The following is a 21866-nucleotide window of genomic DNA, read 5'->3' on the forward strand; positions in this document are numbered from 1 at the left end:
CGCTCCCTGCAGAACAGAGCAGGGGATTTGCACCTCAGACAGCACTCAGTTCTTCCTGCCCCGGGTCAGCATTGGCACCGCCCAGGACATGGGCTGCGATGAAGAGAAGGAGTGGGCACCCTCTTGGACCCTGCCACTGCCCCCTGTCCTGTGCCCTCTGTCCTCTTTGTGCAGCCAGGTCTGCACCGTGGCACGAGAACCACAAAAGGTGAACCCTTCACTGTCTGTGGCTCTGCACATGGCTGTGTGTGGCTGCCAGACCAGAGTTTGTCACTTGCCTTCACAGTGCAAATTTGTCCAGAGACCCACCAGAGCAAGTAACTCCTGATCCAATTCCCTGGCACGACGCGCCTCCAGCCGACACCTGCAGGCTGCAGAGGCCTGAAACAAGCACCAGCAGCACCTTGCTCTCCTGTCCTGGCAGCCCCAAGCTCCAGGCAACTCTACCAGAACACACGGCAAGATGGGGAAGGACATGGCTCACAAAGACAACCAGTCCCAGGCTCAGGGAATGGGACAGAATTCCCAAAACCTCTCTGAATTACTGACCCACGCTCCCCCGACATGCTGAGTCTCTGGAGGAGAAGCCTCTCCCAGGCTCTGGGGGGACACCAGGATGCACTCCTGTGGAAGGTGGCACTGATGTCCAGCCTGACTCGGTCACCCCGTGTTTGCATCACCCCAAAAGCAGGAGGCAGAACAGCTCCGGGGTGGGTTTGGAGCAGAGACAGCTGATACATATTGAGTATCCAAGCAAATTAACATGTGTTCCAAGCTGGGAGCTGCCCCTGAAAGGCCCCAGGCCCCACCCAGGGTGGACCCGCTCAGCCTGGACCCACCGGGGACACAGAGAGGCCCTGTTGGCCCCCACTGGCCACAGTGCAGGGCTGGCCATGGCACTCCCAGCCCCGAGCCCCTTTGGGAAGTGTCCCAAAGTCACTCAGCACCTCCAGCTCCTGTCCCAAGAGCCCTACCAGCAGCGTCCTGCTTGTCTTTCTGTTCTTTGTGGCTGTGGGCAAAACTGGGAAATGTCACCTATGCACCCCTGAGCAGCAAACCTGCAGGCAAGATGGGCCTGGCTGCACTGCTGCACAGCAGAACTGCTGAGACCTGCCCCGAGTGCAGCCAAGTCAGCTCCTGCGAGCTCTGGGAGGGGCGTTGATGTATTTTGGAACGTGGCAGTGCCAGGGCCAGGACCCCCCAGCTCACAGCAAACAGCCCTGTCATTCCTGAGCAGGAGCTGGCAGAGGCTGGGCTGGCTGTGCCAGGCTCTGCAAATGCAAACCTCCCTCTGCAGGAAGCAGCCCAGGGTCCCTCAGCCAGGCTGGGGCTTGGGGGACAGGGAGCAAGACCCCTCCCAACCAGCAGCCCCCCCCTCCAGCCCTCCCAGCGCGGCATTCTGGTACCCCCAGACCCTTCTCAGATGCTGTGGTGCCTTTCCCCAACCCTGTGCCTCATCTCAGGGGCTCGATAAACATCTGTTGCCATAGAGACTCGCTCGCTGCATCGGCTTCACCCAACGAGATGAAACAAGAGCCACACCCTCAGAAAAACAGGAAGAAAATGTTTGGCTTTAAACTGTGCTGGGGTGGGGGTCAGGGCAGCAGCAGGGAGGCTCTGAAAGGGGAGTATGGCCAGCGCTGTGCACGCTATTGAAAATGATATTAATGATAAGAGTGTGCACAGAGACCTTCCCAGTTCTCCTGCAGGTGACCTTGGGGCTTCCCCTGCACAGCCACGCACATCCTACGGCAGGAGCAGCATCCTGGAGATCCCGGCAGAGCCTGCAGAGCTCAGAACCCACTGGTACCAGGCTCTGACTGTCCTCATGCCCAGGGTGCCCAGCAGGTACAGAGCAGGATCACAAACCCATGGAATGGTTTAGGTTGGAAGGGCCCTTAAAGCTCATCCAGTGCCACCCCTGCCATGGCAGGGACACCTTCCGCTGTCCCAGGCTGCTCCCAGCCCTGTCCAACCTGGCCTTGGGCACTGCCAGGGATCCAGGGGCAGCCACAGCTGCTCTGGGCACCCTGTGCCAGGGCCTCAGCACCTCACAAGGAAAAATTTCCTCCTAACATTTGACCTAAATCTCTCCTTTCTGAAGTTTAAAACCACTTCCCTGTCCTATCAATCTCTCTGCCCATTTAAAATGCCACTCTCCCTCTTTTTTATAAGCCTTTAAGTACTGAGAAGCCACAGTGCTCACAGGGCTGGTCCCAGTCTGGTTCCCAGACCACACAGGGAACATGGAGTTTGTAGTGACCAACGTCCTGACACAAATCCTCATCTGAGAGCCGATGAGGATTTCAGCTGGGAGCAGGAATTGAGTTCCTCACTCAATCAGCAGCATTTGGGTGAGACACAGCTCTGCCAGAAAAATCCATGGCGAGGAAGGGACCATCCCGGAGAAAGGCCGAACCCTGACACATCCCTGCAGGAAGTTTCCACTGCCTTCAAGACACAGGGATTGCCACGGGACACGCCTCGGTGGGGCTGTTCCACTCGGGGTGGCCGGATGTAGCACACTGGTCACGGTATTGATGCAGCCACATTTCCAACGCGGACCATTCCCGAGCCCCGGGATTCTGAGCACGCGGGAGCTGGGGGATCCCCCTCCCTGGCCCAAGAGCTGGTTCTGTTCTTCCATCCCCCCGTCTCCATCTCCCGCTGGCGCCCGCCCTGCCGGTGTCCCGGTGTCCCGGTGTGTCGGTGTCCCGGTGCAGTACCGGCAGCCGGCGGCCGAGGGCTCCCGAGCCGCGCTCAGCGCTCCCGAGCTCCCGGCACGGGCGGGGGAAGCGGCTCCCGGTAAAAGCCCGGCCCGGAGCATCTCCCCAGACCCGCGGCGCTCGCAGGCACCGGCCCTGCCCAGCGCCGGCCGCTGCCCCGGGGCCATCCGGTGCCCGCCGGGAGAGGATCTGCTCCTCGTCCTGAGAGAAAAGCCGGGGAGCCACCCGCTGCCGCCGGGCGCTCCCCAGGACCCACTGCAGCTCCGGCGGCACCACACGCGCTGGGACGCTCCAAGGGATGCTCTGGAGGATCCACGACACACACCGGAATGTCACGATCCCCTCCTGGCCCTGACTACATGTCCCGGGCTGAGGGATGCTTTGACGTGCCAGGCCAGGGAGATGAGAGGGATCTCCCTGCTCTGGGTGCGAGTTTTAACCCCACAGACACACAGAACCTAAACTGGCTCCTGGTCCCCAGCCCCGGAGCCATCTCTAGCTCAGCCTCTCCCAAGGAAAACCCAAACCTGTCGCATTTTGCATCTCCTTCAAGCCTTTCCCAGCCTTTCCCGTTGCTCCTCACACCTTGTGCGTTTGCAGTGTAGGACATTTTCACCAAACATTTCCCGATGACAAAGGCCAAAGCCCGGCCTGGCCTTGCCCGGACACAGTGGCAGCCGGATCCCCGCGTCTCCTCCCGCCCTCCCATCCCCACGTAATTCATTCCCCACCGCCCCCCTCCCCGGGCTGGGGGTCAGGCAGCAGGGAGAGCCCCGCTGTGTATTGCATCCCAATTTGCCATGCATTTCCACACCATTTGCTTCCTTTTCTTTTTTCTGCACTGGGAAGCTGCTCGCTGCCCAGGGGTCCCAGCCACTCCGGGATGGGAACGTAACAACAAACATACAAGGACACGTATTTATTTATGGCACGCAGCGTGTGGGGACACCGCTGCCTCCCAAAATGCCTGGTCTGGGGGTGGCACGTGCCCCTCTGCCTCCCGCCCAGGGTCACAAGTCCCAGACACGATGTGGTCCTGGCCACCCCATCCTGGAAGCTGCACAGCTCCATACCCGGCTGCAGTACCCAAATGAGATGCAGATCTCTGTGCTTTGATTGGCTGATGCCTGGGGAAAACAGCCACCATTTGCCCGCAGCAAACATGGCCACCATGGCCTGGCTGTTCCCTGGGCTGGCCCCAGCTCACCCTCTGGAGTCAGGGACATCCCACACCCCCTCAGGCACCCCCGTCACCACTGCTATGGGGGTCCTGCGGCGCTGGAGGGCACGGGGCACCCCTGCAATGCACCTGATTTGGGGGGTCCGGCACCAACACAAAGGCCGGGGCCCCTGTGGGAACACCTGGATTTCCCTGGATCTCCCCAGACCCTGCACCTTCCAGGCCAGGGCTCCCTGCTGCACAAGGCCCCGGGAAGCAGCCGTGTCCCTCACTGAGCCTGGCAGGATGGGCAGGGAGCACCGAGCCCCACAGCTCAGGGGTGACCTGAACCATTCCCAGTAAACCCCTGGGGACAGAACACAGATTTCCAGTCCGGGAAGCAGCACAACCCTTTTCCCCCCCAACTGCAAAGGGGACTGGGATCATCCCCATCCTCTCCTTCACCACCAAACCCCCACTTCAGCCTGACAGCCCCTGCCACAGACACAACACAGGACACGGCATTCCTAGGATGCCTGGAGTACTTGGGAAAAGCTACAAAATCATGGTCCATCAAACTAGCTTGGGGGTCTGACTCTCATTTTTAAGATGATGATGATTTTCATGGTGATTGGTGAATTTATTGGCCCCGCTGTCACTTTGCTTGGTGGGAGCATGGGGCCAGCTTATTCAGTGCATGTTCCTGAGTTTCTCCAGGAAGGTGAAGTCCCTGTCAGGGATAGGAAACATGGAATTCATCAAAAAAGGCACTCGCAGGTGGAGCCACAGCTTTGGCAGCAGCAGGGCAGCATCTCGTCCTACCCCAGTCAGCAGCCCCAGGGGGCAGCCCCTGCGGCGGCTCCAACCAGCAGTGCCCAGGTAAGCTCCAGGGCTGGGATGGTCTCCTCTGGCTGACCAAGAGGGAAAAGGACACCCCAGAAGCCCTGGGGTACCCCACTCTGCCAGGGGTAAAAGGCACGGAGCCCACGGCAGCCCAGGGACTGCCCAGGACCAGTTTTCAGTAAACCCCGGGAAGAAGAAAGGAGATTTCCAGCCCAGGGAGCAGCACGGTCCTTTCCACGCTCAGCAGGAACAGGACATGTGGCATAGGAGCTGAGCAGCATTAGGGATCATTCAGAGTCCCCACAAGGGACCAGGGACGGTGCTGATGGCATAGCCCCACAAACGCTGAGGTCCCTAAGGAGACATAAATGTCAAGGGCTGCTCCCACTTCTGAGCCCCAGCCCCTCGCCAGCCCAGCAGACAGCGGATGGAGCCTCTCCACTCACACGACCTCCCCTTCTCAGCCCCAGGAAGGGAGAGAACAGCGACCCTAGCCCTGCATCTGTGTGGGGAGCACAGGAACAGCAGCACTGAGGGGCGGCTGGGAGAGGAGCTCACCCAGCATCACCCAAATCAGAGCTCATTCCCAACAGGGGTCGTCTCTCAGAGGCGAATCCCTGCAGCCAGGAGAGCCCCAGGGCTCCTCGTCCCTTGGGCTGCACCCACAGCACCGGGATGGCCGTGCACGGCTCAGGCACACGGCTCGGGGAGGTCACACAGGGCTTGCTCTAAAATCTCGGAGGTGTCACACACAAAGAGCCCAGCTGGCAGAAGGTAAATGAACTCAAACAAAAAGTGCGGCACTGTTACAATTCTGTGTCACCTTCGGCTAAAAAAACGCTCCTACAGCTCTTCTCATCAGCGAACGACCACGGTAATTGTCAAAGAAAACAATGAAAGGTGACTGCGCCCGACCCAGGCCAGCCCCCTGGTATCAACCCAGCACCCCAGGCACGTCCACATCCCGCAGCGCCCGAGTCAGCCCCGCTCCCTGACGAAGCGTGCAGTCTCTCATTGCCTCGTACAGAGGGTCCCCCGTGGTGACATTTCCCCCGCAGCAGGGACAGCCCAACACGCCCGCTGCCGCTCCAAATGCTCTTCTAAACCCGGCAGCGCCAAACGCGGCATCGCTAAACCCGGCATCGCTTACCGGAGACGGCAGTGCCCGGGGTGCGGGCGAGGCCCCACGCAGGACACCCCATGGCCCGTCCGGCTCCTGCTCAGTCCCTGCGCGCCGCGGGCACCCAGGCGCCGGGGCGACGGCAATTCATATCCCTGCGGCTCCCGCACGGTTAACGGCAGGCTCCGGGCCCGCGGAGGAGAACTCCCTGAGGTGCTGACTCATCTTCTTCCATGCCTGTAAAGCACCATATTTCATCCTTCCACGCCCACAGCGCACAACCGCCGTGCAGCAGCTCCTCACGCAGCCCTGCACGCCTCGGTGCGTGCGGTGCCGGCGCGGTCGGTGCCGCCGCACCCCCGGTAGTGCGGCTCGGGAGGGATCGTGGGCCGGGCGGTACCGAGCTGCGAGCCGGCACCGCGCGGGGGTCACAACCGGCCTACCCCCCCCCCCCCCCCCCCCCCGCCCCGGTAAATCTTTTATTCTATTATCATCAACTATTTTAGAACTAAAACGTGCCGCTGCTGCTGCTGCCTGTTCCGGCCCGGCGGGGACCGGCGGGGACCGGCGCTGGCTGCCCCAGCCCCGGGGTGCTTTGTCCCCAGGGGGGACCCCGGGCAGGGGACTCGGAGCCCGGCTCCTCGCAGCAGGAACCTCTGGCGGGGTCGGACCGGGGGGATCCCCCGTGGAGCCGGCCGGGGAAGCCCCCTGCGCTGCCCGGGCAAACAAAAGCCCCGGGCCGGGCCACCCCATTGTCCCCGCTCCGGCCGGGCTGCGGCCGCCCCCGCGCGGGAGGAAGAGGAGGGGTCGCACACAGACAATGCCTCCCCCCACCCCCCACGCCGGATCGCCCCGCCCCCTGCTCCCCATTGGCCGGCGGGGAATTTGGGGACCCCCCGCCCGCCCCTCCGCCGTATTGTGCCGGGGGGCGCGCGTGGGTCTGGGGGGGTCGGAGCGCGCGCGGCCGCCGTCGGGGGCGCGCCCGGGGGCTCCCCTTGTGTCTGAGTGCGCGGGGCCGGGGCCATGGAGGAGCTGAGCAGCGTGGGAGAGCAGGTCTTCGCCGCCGAGTGCATCCTCAGCAAGAGGCTCCGCAAGGTGGGACTCGCCGGCCCCGCACCCCTGCTCTCCCCGCACCCCTCACGCCGCTAACGCCCCTCTCCCGTCTCTCTTCGCAGGGCAAGCTGGAGTACCTGGTCAAGTGGCGAGGCTGGTCCTCCAAGTGAGCGGGGCGCGGAGCGGTGCGGGGCGCGGTGCGGGGCTGCGCGGATCGCGGAACCACGCGGTGCGGAGCGGGGTGCGCTGCGGAGCGCGGGTACCGCCCGGCCGGCCGCTTTTGTTTGGGTAGTGCCGCTCCTTTTGTTTACAAATAAGCGCGGCCGCGGCCGGGCCCTCCCCGCCACCGCGTGGGGCTCCGCTCCCCCCTCCTCGGGCCGGTGCAGCCCCCCCCGGAGTCGCCGCACCCCCCCGGTTGTGGCGGCCCCGCGCCCCTCGCCCGCTCTGCTGAAACCGGAGCTCCCCCGGGATGCGCGGGACTCGCCTCGCCCCGCGGCGGCGTGGCCGCCCCCTTCCCGATCTCCCTCCCCCGGGCCCTCTCCCCTGCCCGCCCCCCGGCTGTGCCGGCCCCCGGTACCGACGTGCCCCGGTCCGTGCCAGCCCCGGGTGTCCCTGGGGGAAGCCCCCGGTGCCGGAAGGGCGCGGGGGGGTCCGGCCCCCTGCTCTCACCCGGTCCGTGTCCTCTGTTGCAGGCACAACAGCTGGGAGCCTGAGGAGAACATCCTGGACCCCCGGCTGCTCCTGGCTTTCCAAAAGAAGTGAGCAAACTCTAAATGTTTCTAAGCAAACTGTAAAGTCAATTAACTTCTAATTGGCTGCACGTGTGGTGGAAGCCGTTGGAAACAACAGCCTGGAGCTGGCGGGGCCCTTTGTGGCCAGGCCCTTTTGTTTGTCCCCAGAGTCACGGTCGGTCCAGGTCTACCTAGAACAGCTCTGCCCTGGCCAGACAGACACCGAGGGTTTATGGCCCAGCAGAGCTCTGGGTGCACCAGGGGAACGGGGCAGTGCCTGGCACAGACCTGGGGCTCCCTGTCCCCATCCAGGGCTCCGGGACCTTGGCTGTGCTTGGGGGGTGGCCGCAGACCCCTGGGGGGAGGTGGTGTCTTGGCTTGTGAGGCATTAAAGCAAACTTGTGGAGAGTGAACCTCTGGGAGGGTGAGGGAAATAATATCTGTGAGAAAATAGTAGAGAATGGTTTGGATTAGGAAGGACCTTCAAGTTCTTCCCAATCTACCCCATCATTTCCACTATCCCGGGTTGCTCCAAGTGCTCTCCAACCTGAATTTAGATGTTACCATGGATGGGGCAGCCACAGCTGCTTTGGGCAGCCTGTGCCAGGGCCTCAACCATCCTCTCAGGGAAGAATTTCTGCTTAATATCCCATGTAACCCTGCCCTCAGTCAGTTGGAAGGCATTCCCTGTGTCCTGTCACTCCAGGCCCTTGTCCAAAGTCCCTCCCCAGCTCTCTTGGAGCCTCTTTAAGTACTGGAAGATGCTCTGAAGTCTCCCTAGAGCCTTCTCCAGGCTGAGCAACCTGGATGGCAGAACAAAATGGTGTCTGTCCTGTCAGGTCCATGCTCCTGCCTGGAGCCAGGCTGAGAACAGCAATGGTTCCACAGCCACTGCACCCCAGGAATCACTCACGGAGCAGAGGGTAGCCAGCTGGCTATGGCAAGACATAGTGCTGCCAAGTACTTTGACATAGTAATAATAAAAATCATCAAAGTTTATGATAGGATTCAATTATGTCTGGTTTCTGGATCAGTTTTTTTAAAGAATAGGATCTGATGTTGAGTGTGCAGACAGGATGGTGTTTAATCAGCTGGATGTATTACATCTAAACACCATCCTATTTAAACAGAAATAGGAAACGAGTACAATGACCTGAAACATCTCATCCTGGGCAACCATGGCCAGGGCAGGAGGTGCAGGAGAGGTGGAAGGAGTCCAGCAAAGGAGCTGAGCTTCCAGGGAATGTGTTTGCTTCTCCCATACTCAGCATGGAAGCTCAGCACAGCAGGAGCATAACCAAGGCAAGGCTTAGCAGGACTGGGGACAGATGCTTCCCTTTGCCTGATCCCCTTGTGCCAGAAAAACAGCAAATCTCACCAGGAGCTGGAAAAGGCACAGGTTTGGGAAGGGTAACTCCACGTGGTCCATCACTGACTGCTGGAAGCTGCAGGGATGTTGCTGGTGCAGACAGGGATGCTCTCCGGCCACTACCTGGCTGCCTCAGTTCCCCCAGATGTTTTTTTCTTCCCTGTAAACATTGTCCTTAATCCTTGTTTCCTCCAGGGAACACGAAAAAGAAGTGCAGAATCGGAAGAGGGGCAAGCGGCCCCGGGGCCGGCCCAGGAAGAACGTGGTGAGTCCCAGCAGTGGTGGGTAGGCAGCTCTGGAGGGGCTCCGGCCTTGGAGGGTACCGGGGTTTGGGGGTGGCCTCGAGCACACAACTCATCTTGTCAGCTGATGGATCCCTGAAGATCAGCTACACAGAGAGAGAACCTGGGCATGTCTGAGGGCCCTGGCCAGGCCACCCTGGAGGGTTTGTATTGCCATAACCATTCCTTTGTCACTGCTGTTAACTCTCCCTGTCTCTGTTGCTTTGCAGGAACCAGAGATGCCTGCGAAAGCTAAGTCAAGTAGCTCCTCTTCCTCCACATCCTCCTCTTCCTCCTCCTCTGAGGAAGAGGATGAAAGTGATCTGGAAGCAAAGAGAGGTCCTCGCAGCAGAGAAACGCACCCAGTGCCACAGAAGAAAGCTCAGATCCTGGTGGCCAAGCCCGACATGAAAGACGCTTCCAGGAAGAAGCGTGGCCGGAAACCTCTTCCCCCAGAGCAGAAAGCGGCTCGAAGGACTGTGAACCTGACAAAGGTGCTGAAAACGTCCCGGAAGGAGGTGGGGGGCAGTGCCAAGCTGGTGGGGAAGCTGCAGCCCCAGCACAGCACACAGGGCTCAGGCATGGCCATGCTGAAGGATCCACCAGGCACCTTGGCTGGGCTCAGCTCAGGGGGGTCATCAGTGGAAAACCTGCCCAACATGATGAAGAGCGGCTCAGCGAGCCCCAGCCAGGCCATCAGCTGGCAGAGCTCCATCGTGCACTACATGAACAGGATGTCCCAGAGCCAGGCTGCAGCCGAGAGCTCGGCTCTGGGCAGGCTGGCGCTGAAGGCACAGGCAGCCAGCAAGGGCAGCTTAGGGCTGGACTTGAAAATGAGGAACCAGAAAGGCTCTGGGGAGCTGGGGCTGAACGCACAGGCACCCAAAACTGCAAAGGCTTCCGGCAGCAGCGTTGGAGGAGGCCAGAAATCGGGGTTTGCTGCTGGAGGCCAGATGCTGCCCAACGGCAGCAAGGCGCTGTCGAGCTCGTCTGGGACCAGCATCCAGCCGGCCTCCAGCCAGGAGCTGAACCTCCAGGCTCTGAACCTGCAGAGTGTCAAAAACGGGCCGAGCACGGCCAGCGGGAGCAGCCTCCCCCGGCACCTCTGCGGCTCCCTGGCCAAGGGCTCCGCTGGCAGCACGGCCAGTGCTGGTGCCAAGGGCGGCGGCGGTGCCAAGGGCGGCGCGACAGGGGCTGGGCTGAACGCTGCCAGTGCTGCTGCACTCCCAGGGGGGGACGGAGGCAAGAGCAAGAAGCAGACACAGCGGGCGGGTGACAGGGACTCGGCCAAAGGTGGTGCTCCAGAGGGACACGCGGCCGCAGAGAGCCGCAAAGCCTCCACCCTGTCCGAAGTGAGCACAGGCGAGGACACCAGCTCAGATTCAGACCGGGATTCAGCTTCCCTCCCAGGTGTGGGTCAGAACATGTCTGTCTCCATCCAGACCAGCCAGGACTGGAAACCCACCCGCAGCCTGATTGAGCACGTCTTTGTCACCGATGTCACCGCTAACCTGATCACAGTGACGGTCAAGGAGTCCCCCACCAGCGTCGGGTTTTTCAACCTGCGGCAATACTGAGCCCAGGAGTGTAAGAGGAGGGAGAGGGTCTTTCAGCCCCACCCTCACCTTTGCCCAGCTTTTCCATCAGGTGTTTTTTTCTTCAAGCAAACGCGGAGCCCTCGTGAGACCTGCTGGAACTCGTGTCTGGAAAGGCTGGACCAATAACGCAGTGAAACCCGCTCCAAACTACCAGCAGGTCCTGATTTCCTCCCTGGCTTCTCTCCATCCCCTTCTGGAGCCGTGCCCCATGTGGGGGTGTTGGTGCCATTCTCTGGGAGCAGGGCACCGGTGCTGCTGGGGTGTCAGGCTCGCCAGATGCGAGCCAGGCTTCGCTGCATGCAGGTCTCTTTGCTTTGAAACAGCAGATGCCAAGGTCTGCAGCCCACTGGCCATGGGGGTTGTGGAGCTGCCATGGGACAGCCTTACACCCGGGAGAGGACTGGGAGATTCTCCTCTGGCCTTTCTGTGGTCTGTCTGGGCCATGGGGAACTGCAAGTCAATCCAAATGAGACAGCTGCTGCTCACAGCCCTCGAGGCTGTGGGGGGCAGCTGCATTCGGGGGTTTTTCAGGGTACACTCAGCCCAGCCACCCCCCTGGGTGAGGTCATTTCCAATGATGGGAAACCCACAGCGTTTCTGTTGGGGTTTCCAGCTGATAGGGAAATATTGTTTACATTTTTTCTTAAGGAATTCTTTTCTTCATGAGGGAGAGAAATAACCCCAGTTTAAGACAGTTAAGTCCTGGATGCCACTAACAGTACAGGTGGCAGAGGTGCGTTTTTTTGGAGGGTGTTTCCTTTCTGCTGGAGGAAAGTCCTGCCTTGAGAGCCAGCAAGATTCACCAGCTTCTCTGCATGACTTGACCTCCAGAAAAACGTGAATTTCTGGGCAGCCCAGGGAACCTCCACTCCACTCCTCTGCCTCATCCTGGCATTGCCAGCATCTCCACCTCCTGCTCAGCAGGTTCCAGGCACTCACAGAGACTGAGCTGGGGAATACCTTTTAAGCCTTGTAGAATGCGTGAGCCCTTCTGGCAGCAGGTAGGTTGGTGCTGGGACTGCCAGGACACCCGTGACTGCTGTTCCCTGGGTTAGAGTCACACTGATCATCCATGATAAGCATTCTCCAGAATGCTCAGAAGTTGGTCAAGGCCACCTGCATAGGTGGTCTGGAGTGGTGGGACAGGAGAGGAGAGGGAGAAAGGCTAAGGCCACTGGTTACCTCAAGCTGCTGTTGCCCAAGGAACAGGAGCACTCGAGCAGCCATTCACCTTCCCCTGGCTATCCCAGCAGCTGGGGTGTTCCTTTTGGCCTGTAATGGCAACCAGTAATGGCTTTTCTGCTGCAGTGTTTTCCCTATTGCAGAATTCTAGAAGCCAAAATTAGCAGCAGTTCAGGCAGAGTTTAGTAGCATTTGAGGTCATTTTCATTCTGTTGATGCCGAGTCCTTTTCTCAGAGGTGATGAACAGCTGGCAGCTGCCCACTCCGCTGCGTGGTTCCGCTGTCCTTCCACCTGACCAGCAGGTCACTGCTTAGGGGGTCCCCAGGTGATTGACCTGGCACCAGGGCAAGCATTTCCCTTTGCCCCTGGCAGGGCCATCAGCATCTTCATGCACAGGACCAAACTGGGGGTGCAGGTACTTGTGACCCCCTGAGGCAGCAGCCCCCCATGGTCATGGCTGCTGCCGCTGGCTGACAGTGGGGTCATTCCCAGGTGATGCCAAAACGTCACAGGCTGTGCATTTTACCTTCTACTGGAACTTTGTCAAACGAGCTCCAAGGAAGCATTGGCCTGTGTCAGCAGAAAGTAGTGCCCCGGGCACGGTGTGTGCTGTGCTCGTGTGCTGGGGGTGGCAGTGCTTTGGGAGAAGAATCCAGGACTCTGGGAGCATGGGGGTGACGCTCTCACCCTCACACCAAATGCTTGCTACTTGGCCTTTGCAAATCCAAACTGATAACAATGTGCCTTTCGGAGCGTCCTTATCTCAGCTTGTCTGTGGCACCGCTCCCACGACAGGTTCGTGCCTATGCAAAGCAGGGTGGTCGCAGGGTGCTGGGGATGCAGTGACACCGATGGGGAGAGGTGTCCTGGTCCCCACTGGGACACTGGCTGCCGTGCAGAGCCCTGCTGAGCAATGCCCCGAGAGGGAAGCTGGCCTGGCAGGGATGCTCTTGCCTGCAGCAATAGGATATGTGGATTGGTTTCTCCAAGGGGGAGAAAATCATCTGAAGATGCTCCAAGGAGGGGCCAGGCCCCAAGAGCGGGACAGGAGATGTGATGGCAGCTGAAGTGCTGGCTGCAGGGCAGCTCTGAGCCCACTGCTCTCCAGAGCCACTGTCTCAGCTCCCACGGGTTTCTCCCTGCAGGGCCTGGCTCCTGCCTCCGGCTCAGGCAAAGGGGCCACGTATCCCAACACCGGGCAGCCCCCTCCATCCCCCAGCCTTCCCAGTCCCCTCTAGCAGCACAGGACTCTGCTCTCACCAGTTGCTATTGTGCCTTTTGCTCACCAGCTGGTTCAATTCCAAAGGTCTAACGATGGTGAAAATGATAATCCAGGATATTTTTCTGGCCGTCTCACTCTACATTTCTTCCCGAGCCCCTTTCTCACTTGGTGCTCTAGAATCTCGGTTCTCCCAGCAGCTGGGGGGGTTGAATGCACGGCTCCCACTGGGGTTTGCTTCCCAAAGAGACATCCTGTGAGTAATTTACTGGAATCTTTGGTGGACAGGGGTTGGAAGACCCCTGGTTGGTGCAGACTCTGGTTATGTACCATTAGGATTCGAGTTCTACCTTTTTTTATTCCTTTTTCTTGTTTTGAGTTTGCTGCTATGGGTTGGCATGTTCAGCCGGGTGTCAGACAGGCAATTAAAGGTTTGTCACTTGTCATTTTCTAAGGGGTTTCCGATGTGGAAAGTCCTGTGGTATTTGTATGGTGAATGGATATTTTCCCCAGGCGTAATCTGGTTAAGCATCCTTGTTGTTTTCCATTGGACTGGAAGAGGTGGCCGATTCAGCCATCATCCTGAGAAACTGAGTCTATTTTTATATATATATATATATAAATTTTGTACCAAAAAAAAACCAAAACAGGAGTACAGGGAGGGATGGAGATAGTTTAGGGGTTTGGTTTAAGTTTCTGAGCTGTGTGTGATGGGCTTCAGAGCCAGGAGAAAGGTTTTACTGACAGAAATTTGAGATAGGTGAAAACAAACAATTGTTCTTGTAACTTGTGCCAGTCAGTGCTCTGATTTATACGTTTTAATTAAAGAGAGAGCCAAATCTGTCCTGTATGACACGTATAATTGCTTTAAACTGCAGCTGTTTGTTTGCTTTTATTTTCTGAGAACAAAAGTCAGGGATGTTATTGCCCTGGGAAGGCATGAGTGCTGTGGCAGCAGGACCAGCTCCCCACGCAGCACCCCGGTCCCTCCCAGCCCCTTGCCTGTGTACCTTGCGCAGTTTCCCAGTGTTCCTGGACACTAACGCTAGCGTAGCCCCCCAGCTCTAGGCTGCTTTTAATTTATTTGCAGGAAAACACTAGGAAATGGTTACGTCGGGTGGGGGGGTTTTGTATGACTTTTCCACACTTCTTTTCTAGCATATCAATAAATATTTTTTTAAACTTTTCAGCCTTGTGTGGTCACTGCTCCGGGAGAGCTCCCGTCGCCCTCCCTACCCCCGGCACCGCCTGGGGCCGGCCCCTCTCCGCGGCACCGTGTTCCCCGCTCGGGATGCTCGGGATGCGGCGGGGCTCCGGGCTGCGGATGTGCGAGGCTGCAAACGGAGCCGGGGAACCGGAGCGGGGAAACCCCACCGCTTTCCCTGCGGGGCTCCGTGCCGGACGCAGCCCCTCCCGGCCCCGGCCCCGGCCTCCGCTGCGGCTGGAGCTGCCCTCGCACCGTGAACGGAGCTCAGCTGCCTCCGGCCGCACCTGCGGCACCGGGACCGGCACCGGGCCGCGCCGGGCCGGCCTGGCCTGCGGAGGGCGCTGCGCGGCCGCGGAAGGGCGCGGGCGGCGCTGCCGTCGGAGCGGCCGTCGGGCGGGAGCCGAGCCCCGCCGGCCGCACGGCCCCGGCCCGGCCCCACCCCCGGCCGCCCGCGGGGCCCCGCGGCCCGTGTGAACGGGCCCCCCCGCCGGGCCGGCGGAGAAAGGCGCCATTGTGCGGCCCTTCCTCCCGCTCCTCCCGGCGCTGGCAGCTCCCGCGGCGCGGGGCCCGCGCCCCACCCGCCCGGGCAGAAAAAGGAGGTTAATGAGGACACGGCTTCAAAAACCTTGAAGCCCCCCACCCCCGCCTGGGCTGCCCCGGCGCGTTCCACACAAAGGCCGGGCTCGACGGGCAGGGGCGGCCGCGGCCCGACCCGCGCCCCGCCCGCCCCGTCGGAAGGGCGGAGCGCCTCGGGCCGGGACCGGGCGGCGCCGTCCTCGGACCGGAGCCGCTGACAGCGGCCGCCGCCGCCCCCTCAGGACACCGCGGGCCCCCGGGAGGGTGCCCAGACCCCGGGCGGCATCTGCGGCCGGGGAGCCTCCGCCTGCCCCCCAGCCCCGTCGGGTCCCGGCCCCGGCTGTCCCCCGGGAGGGAAGGGGCTGCCGGGCCACCCACCCCGTGGGGGCCCCAGCGCAGCCCGCGGCACTCCCAGGCACCCCAGGGCCACAAAGGGAAGCCAGACACGTTTCTATTTACAAAGTATATATTTAAACTGACATAAAAAGCAGGTCTCAAATGGACATTCACGGCTGGCAGAAGACACGTAGTTAAGCTTCACTTCTGAGACTGAGATTTAGCCAAATCGTTTTTGTACAAGTCTTAAATAATTCACACGCACACACCCGCACACACACACACGCAGGGTACACGTCGCTATGTACAGACACACAGATACACCCACAGGTACGGTTTGCTCCAGGTGTGCTGGACACACAGACACGGCGCTGGAGCGAAGCCCCAGCGGGGCAGGAGCGGCTCCGGGCTCTTTGCAAAGGGAAGGATCCTCCAGCCTTGGCAGCAGCAGGAGCACAAACAGCTCAACCCCCTCCTCATCCTCCAACAACACCCACGGTCCCGTGTCAGTACCGGAACCAACGCATCAGCTCTTCGTACAAACCAAGTTAAAAACCTCAATTTTACAAAATATGTCTTAAAAAAAAATATATATATAAAGAAGAAAGGAAAAACAAACTGGGAACTGTCAGACACGATGGCTCCTTTGCACAGCCAATGCAGCATCCTGCCAGGCACCTCATGGGTCCCAAAAGAAGGATGGGGAAGGGAACCAGGCAAGGCAAAGCGGCCCAAGGGCCCTGCAGCAGAGATGCCCCTTGGCCAGCCCCTTCCCTCAGCCCATGTGAGCTCCCTGGGCCAGGGGCCTTCAGGATTTCGGGGACAAGGGGCTCAGGCTCAGTCCCAGCCCTCAGGCACTGCCGGGCTTGTGCTTCCACCCGACTGATGGCCAGAGCAAGGCGTGAGGACAGGGCCACCTGCTCCCCCCCAGCCAAGCCACAGCCGGGCCCAGGCTCCCTCCCGTGTCCGGCGGTGGCCAAGCTGGGGGAGCAGCGGAGCGGGGGCACCCCCAGCCAGAGCCCCAGGACCCTCCCTACCCCAGCCAGGGAGGAATCTCAGCCCTGGATCCCAGCCCTGGGAGGAATCCCACGGGCAAATCCAGCACAAAATCCACCCGAGGCAGCGGGGCTGCCCCACATGGGAATATTTCACCTCTCGGCTATTGTTTAACCACTGTAAGGAAAGGGAAGTATTTATTCTCTCTGAATGCATAAAGGTGACCCTGGGATTTGTCAGGGATGTGGATATTACAACACACTTTATCAGGAGTCTTCCAACAGTCTGAAGTAAACTGTGGTTGGAAATAAAAATAATAATAATAATCCACTTTCTGTAGCAGAATAAAGTAACTAAATATGGGCAGTGAGATGTTCCCTCCCCAACCTCTCTGGCATTTCAGGAATGTAAACAGAGGGGGGTTTTGTTGAGGTGTTTTTAGTGGGTAGGGGAACAGAATCAAGTGACCAGACAAAATGAAAACAGATATCCTCAGCTCAGTCCCATCTCCCACAACTGCTACGACAACTCTATTAAAGTGCATTTCAGTATCACCCCTCAGGAACTTTACACACACAAACTCCTCCCCTCCGCAAGAAAAGGGAATTCAAGTTAATACTCCAACACTTTTAGCCTTTTTATGGGTTTCTGCTTTTCCCCGCCCGACTTTGAAGCAACATGACTTTTCTGTTAGACTGGAAACACCCCATCCCCTACAACACTGTGAATTCAAGTGCTCACGTCAACTGTCAAGGGCAACAGTCCTGGACACAGCACACTTGATTGTACAAGCAACACCTTAAATCACAATCAAGAAATCCGGGCACTTTGCCCTCTGAGGGAGCAACACGTCCCCCTCCACCATCCATAGCATCATATGAAAAATAATAGTTAAAAAAACCCAGCACATACTTAGCTATGAACACTGTTATGTACACCGGCTCCTGCGGCAGATGCGTGAACTCGTTAGTTCTCAGTTTTATTGTCCTTTCTAGGAGCAACTGAGCAGTCACTGTTGTCTCCATTTAAATAAAACAACTCAGAGTTGAAATATATATATATAGATATATATATAAGCATTTTTTCTTAAATAACATATTTACATCTAATAGAAAATATAACTCTAGAGATAATCTTTCCAACGAAATGTAAGACGTGAAAAAAAAAACAAAACAAAAGAATGAGTTAATGAATTTAGGACAGTTTCTAAATTCTCTCCAGGACCAAAAACAAAAGAAAAAAAAATTAAGGGAAAAAAAAAAAGGAGCATTAAAAAAAAAAAAAAAAGAAAACAAAAAAGGAGAGGCCCACCAAGCTCTACCAAGCTTTTGTCTGGATCTGACTGAAGAAAACCCCAGCACCACCTCCACCAAACTCATCGCTTCTCCTTAAAGAATCCTTGGTCCGTGCTGCTCTCCTTGATGGTGACGGTCAAAAAGTTAGAGGTCACATCAGTTACCACCACCTTCTCCAGGTTGTTGAGAGAGGGGCTCCAGGACTCCTCCTCGGGGTCCCCCAGGATCCTGGAGACGGGGATCCTGGCGATGAGCGAGGGCCGCCCCGCCGGGCCCCCCATGCCGTCACGGTACAGGCTGCCCACGGCCCCCGGGCTCACGGCGCCGTGCAGGAGCTTGGGCCCGCCGGGGTCCAGCCCCCCCTGCCCCTTGGGGTCCAGAAAGTCCGCACGGTGCTTGGCCAGGCGTGGGGGGAAGGTCTCGGCCCCCGCCTCGGCGCGGTTGGGGCCGGGCAGGGCACCGGGCAGGTCGGGCTCCTGCCGCCGGGCCAGCTGGATCACGCTGTGTCCCGAGCCAAACTTGGCTGCCCCCGCCGCCGCCTCCTCCATCTTCCTGGCCTTCAGGTAGTCCCCCACCTTGTCCCCCGGGTCCCCCAGTTTCCTCTTGGAGGCATCCAGAGTCTCTGCGAGGTCCTTGTAAAGCTCCTTCCTGGGCTTTGGGCCTCTCTTTTTGGGGGTCTCTCCGGGTTTCTCTTCCACACGGATCACCCGGTCCCGGATGCCGTCTGCCTTGGGGGTGCTGCTGCTGGAGCTGCCCTGGGGGGCCAGGGCTATGTTTCTCAGTCCTTCCCTAGCCCGAGACGTGGAGCCCAGCTCCTGGGGGGACCTGCCAGGATACGGCACCCGGATCCCCCTGGAAGAGTCACTGCGGAATTCATAGGTTTTGGCTTTGGCTTTTGCCTGGGCCTGCAAAGAAGATAAATCACCCGGTGACTTTATTATCCTGCCATCCGGCTGTGTAATTGCAACTTACAAGAGGCCACCTTTGAGGGGAGCATCCTCCGAGGGGGCCGGGGAGGGACCCCTGTTCTGGCCCGCTGCCCTCGCGCGCTGGCTCTGGCCTCCTTACCTTTAGCAAGAAGGTTTTGGGCTTGGGGCCTCGCTTTTTGGGCCCGTAAAGCTCCATTTCTCGCTCCCTAGAGGTGTTAAAAGAACCAAAGCTTCAATTCAGCATAGCTACAAGACAGCAACATATTTACAAGTGCAACTGCTACAGCTAGTAAAGGCCTTGTACCTCTCCTCGAAGGCTGCGAGCAGCCGGGCATCCAGGATGTTCTCCTCAGGTTCCCAAGTGCTGTACCTGGGTGGGGGGGGGGGCGGGGGGAAGACGGGACCGAGAGATGGAACAGAATAAGGAGCCAGGAGGGAGCAAGACAAATAAAATAAAAAACAGGGGCATAGAGGTTCTCGTTGTGGCACAAAGGGAGAGCAGGGGGTGCAGGCAGCATCCTCCCGGCCCCTGCTGCAGCCCCCCGCGGCCCCACGGGCGACTTACTTCTGCGACCAGCCCTTCCATTTGACCAGATATTCCATGCGGCCCTGCGGATGGGGAGCGAGGGAAATAAATACGCGTGGAGTGAAACCCGCGACAAACCGCGACAAACCGCGACAAACCGCCCCGCAACAAAGGTCCCCCCGCAACGCCCCGGGCAGGGAGCGGAACACGAGGCGGGGGTGCGGCGGGGGGGACGCAACAATGAAAAATAACGCGGATTTCACAGGCGCACACCCCCCGGGCGCGGATTTAACACCGCCCCCCCCGGGCGCGGGGCGCGGAGGGCGGGAGCGGCGGAGCGGAGCCCGCCCCGCGGCGGGGGGAGGCAGAGCCGCCCCCAGCGGGCCGGGGCCGCGGTGCGGGGCGCCGGGGGCGCGGCGGGGGGCGGCGGGGGGCACCTACTTTGCGGATGCGGCGCTTGAGCAGGGCCTCGGCCGCGAAGACGCGCTCCCCGACGGCCGAGAGCTCCATGTTTACGCGGCCGCTCGCAGCGCAGGGGCGGCCCCGGCGCAGCCCAGACCATAATACTCCGCCCGCTGACGTCACCGCGCCCCCCCGCGCGCGCCGCGCCGGAGCCGGGTGGAATATTCCGCCCGCGCCGCATTGGCCGCGCCGCGCCCCGCCCGCCGACGTGCGCCGCGTCCCGATCGGCCGGGGCGGGGCCTCGCGCCACGCCCGCCGCCACGCCCGCCGCGACACGCCCTCCCCGGGCCACGCCCCGCTCGGGGGGACGGCCCCGGGAGGGCGGGAGGGGGCGCGGAGCACAAAGGGGGTTCGCGGAACCGGCGAGGGGCGGGATGGGGTTCGGCGGCCCCGGGCGCGGGCCGGGTGGTTCCGCAGCGCCCGGACGCTGCGGAATGGGGGGTTTCGCGGCCTGGCCCGCCTACCGGTGGTCGGACAAAGAGAGCGGTGTCAGGGGTGGGAGCGTTCCCGCGCGAACCGCCCGTCCCGGTACCGGCGGAGCTCGCGGTGTCGCGGAGCCGTCCACGGACAGACGCGGTCGCGCGTGCCGCTCGGCGCCTCCGCCTCTGCGGGAACGCGAATCCTTCCCGGCGACGCGAACACGACCGGTAGAATGGAGCACCGCGGCCGCCGGTTTCGTTGTGCCGGCAGCTCCCGGCTGCGGTCCCAGGGGGGAGGAGAGGTGACCCGGGCCCAGCGGGGCGGCCCCACGCGGGATTTGATCCATCTCTTGCATTATCTGTCAGCAAACTGGCGTATGAACGTGACTGCGCTGCGAGGCTGCCAGCCGGTACCGGGGAGGCTGCCAGCCGGTACCTCCTCCCCGCTCCGGCTCGGCCTCTCGCCCCGCGGCATGGCGTCGGGAGACATCACCTCCTCCCCGAGGCGGCCACGGAACAACGAGACACGCGCAAGTCACGAGAAACTGGTGTAGCCTCTGGGAGACAGGAGGTCCCACGCCACCGCTTCTCGCAAGTGGGCAGGGACCGAACCCATCGGTGTGAGGCTCCGGGAGGAACCGGCAGCCCTTCAGCCCGGTCCCGCGAAGTGAAGCGATTTCCGTGTCTGTGGGCAGCGCCGCCGCTGGGAGCTGCCCCGAGAGTGGGACGCACAGCGTGCTGCTGAGTAGGCTCCTGCGGCCCCGTTCACGACGGACGAGACCAGACGAAGCCTCTAGTGAATCTTCCCCTCCTGTCCCCACCTCGGTCTCCCCTCCGCTAAGGAGCTCGAAGCCGACGAGCATCGGGTCTCGGCAGCGCTCACGCGTGGGAAACCCACGGCGGGAATGGCCGCGGGGCTCCGGCTGCGCCTGCCCTCCGGTGAATGAGACCACAGCCGCGCCGGCCTCGGGCTGGCGCTGCGAGGCCCCTCCCTTTCCCCGGCTGGGTTAGCCGCCCGGGGGGCGCCGGGACCGGGGGGCACCGGCGTTGTTCCACCCCGAGGAGCGTTGTTTCCCGGGGATCTTGCCTGCCGCCGCGCCACCCGGGCGGGCAGAGACCTCCAACAGCGGACACGAGTGGGGCTTCGGAACCCCGCAGGGAGTGCCGACAACTGGAGCCGCATGGCTCCACGCGGGACGTGGGGGTCGTGTGTCGGTCTCCGTGGGCAGATCCCTCCTTCCGCCGCCCCCGGCCGAAGTGAAACCACGTTCCCAGGAGGACGCGGAAAATTTCCACTCCGCGGCTCCCGTGTACTCCCACACCACGCTTGAAAACCCCGCGGCCCCGGGAGCCGTCGCGACACGCGAGTTCTGCGTGGTGTTATGGGGCCGGGGGGAAGGACAACCTCCGCGGTCTCCCGGCCCCCGGCGAGCTGCGTTCCGGGAAGTTTTTCGTTAATGTCGAATTAATCCTTGTTAATTAAGACTGGTCGCGGGGCGACTCGTGAATTGGCGTGGACTCGGCTCACTGGACCCTGTTCCTGGGAAGGTGCTTCGTAGAGGACAGAGCCGGCGGCACCGGGCGCGCGTTCCGGCGGGGGCGCGAGGCTCTGGGTCGGAAGCTGATCGTGACCGCCCGGCAGGACCGGTGCTGGCGCAGCGGCGCCCGTTCCCGTGGCCGTGGAGCTGCCGCAGCCCCGAACAAGTGGTGTCTGCCCGGCACCTTGGCTGTCGGTGTCCTCGGTGTACGTTGGAACCGCGGATCCGAGGCCGTGCCGCCCGGTACCGACACCACACGACCCTGAGGGGCCCCGTAGCTCCCGACTGCGCAGCTGCCTT

General features: G+C 60.7%; 2 protein-coding genes across 4 annotated transcripts; one reads left to right on the forward strand and one right to left on the reverse strand.

The window, feature by feature from the left end:
* The first annotated feature begins 6782 nt into the window (after positions 1 to 6782).
* CBX2 (chromobox 2) lies at positions 6783 to 13734 on the forward strand. The gene is made up of 5 exons (XM_031506385.3): positions 6783 to 6943; positions 7024 to 7067; positions 7594 to 7659; positions 9197 to 9266; positions 9513 to 13734. The coding sequence occupies exons 1-5, from the start codon at positions 6872 to 6874 to the stop codon at positions 10857 to 10859; spliced, it is 1599 nt and encodes a 532-aa protein (XP_031362245.3). The 5' UTR covers positions 6783 to 6871; the 3' UTR covers positions 10860 to 13734.
* Positions 13735 to 15513: 1779 nt separating this feature from the next.
* CBX8 (chromobox 8) lies at positions 15514 to 19743 on the reverse strand. 3 transcript variants are annotated; one of them, XM_021534145.3, is made up of 5 exons: positions 19589 to 19743; positions 19187 to 19230; positions 18926 to 18991; positions 18761 to 18827; positions 15514 to 18597 (listed from the first exon to the last, which is right to left on the reverse strand). In XM_021534145.3, the coding sequence occupies exons 1-5, from the start codon at positions 19655 to 19657 to the stop codon at positions 17773 to 17775; spliced, it is 1071 nt and encodes a 356-aa protein (XP_021389820.3). In that variant the 5' UTR covers positions 19658 to 19743; the 3' UTR covers positions 15514 to 17772. The 3 variants fall into 3 exon arrangements, with proteins under 3 accessions (XP_021389820.3, XP_021389819.3, XP_085412690.1); XM_021534144.3 differs by having other exon boundaries at positions 18761 to 18851; XM_085556564.1 differs by lacking the exons at positions 18761 to 18827; positions 18926 to 18991; positions 19187 to 19230 and having other exon boundaries at positions 19589 to 19732.
* Between the last annotated feature and the right edge of the window lie 2123 nt (positions 19744 to 21866).

Source organism: Lonchura striata, chromosome 18, assembly GCF_050655825.1.
Source record: "Lonchura striata isolate lonStrDom1 chromosome 18, ASM5065582v1, whole genome shotgun sequence".
Taxonomy (NCBI): Eukaryota; Metazoa; Chordata; class Aves; order Passeriformes; family Estrildidae; genus Lonchura; species Lonchura striata.

Bases quoted from the DNA above. Each gene is read 5' to 3' on its own strand.
- CBX2 (XM_031506385.3), top strand. From the start codon at position 6,872: ATGGAGGAGCTGAGCAGCGTGGGAGAGCAGGTCTTCGCCGCCGAGTGC. The intron at 6,944-7,023 runs GTGGGACTCGCC...CTCTCTTCGCAG, and splicing joins TCAGCAAGAGGCTCCGCAAG to GGCAAGCTGGAGTACCTGGT. The intron at 9,267-9,512 runs GTGAGTCCCAGC...GTTGCTTTGCAG, and splicing joins GCCGGCCCAGGAAGAACGTG to GAACCAGAGATGCCTGCGAA.
- CBX8 (XM_021534144.3), bottom strand. From the start codon at position 19,657: ATGGAGCTCTCGGCCGTCGGGGAGCGCGTCTTCGCGGCCGAGGCCCTG. The intron at 18,992-19,186 runs GTAAGTCGCCCG...CCCCCCACCCAG, and splicing joins TGGAAGGGCTGGTCGCAGAA to GTACAGCACTTGGGAACCTG. The intron at 18,852-18,925 runs GTACAAGGCCTT...GCTGAATTGAAG, and splicing joins CTCGCAGCCTTCGAGGAGAG to CTTTGGTTCTTTTAACACCT.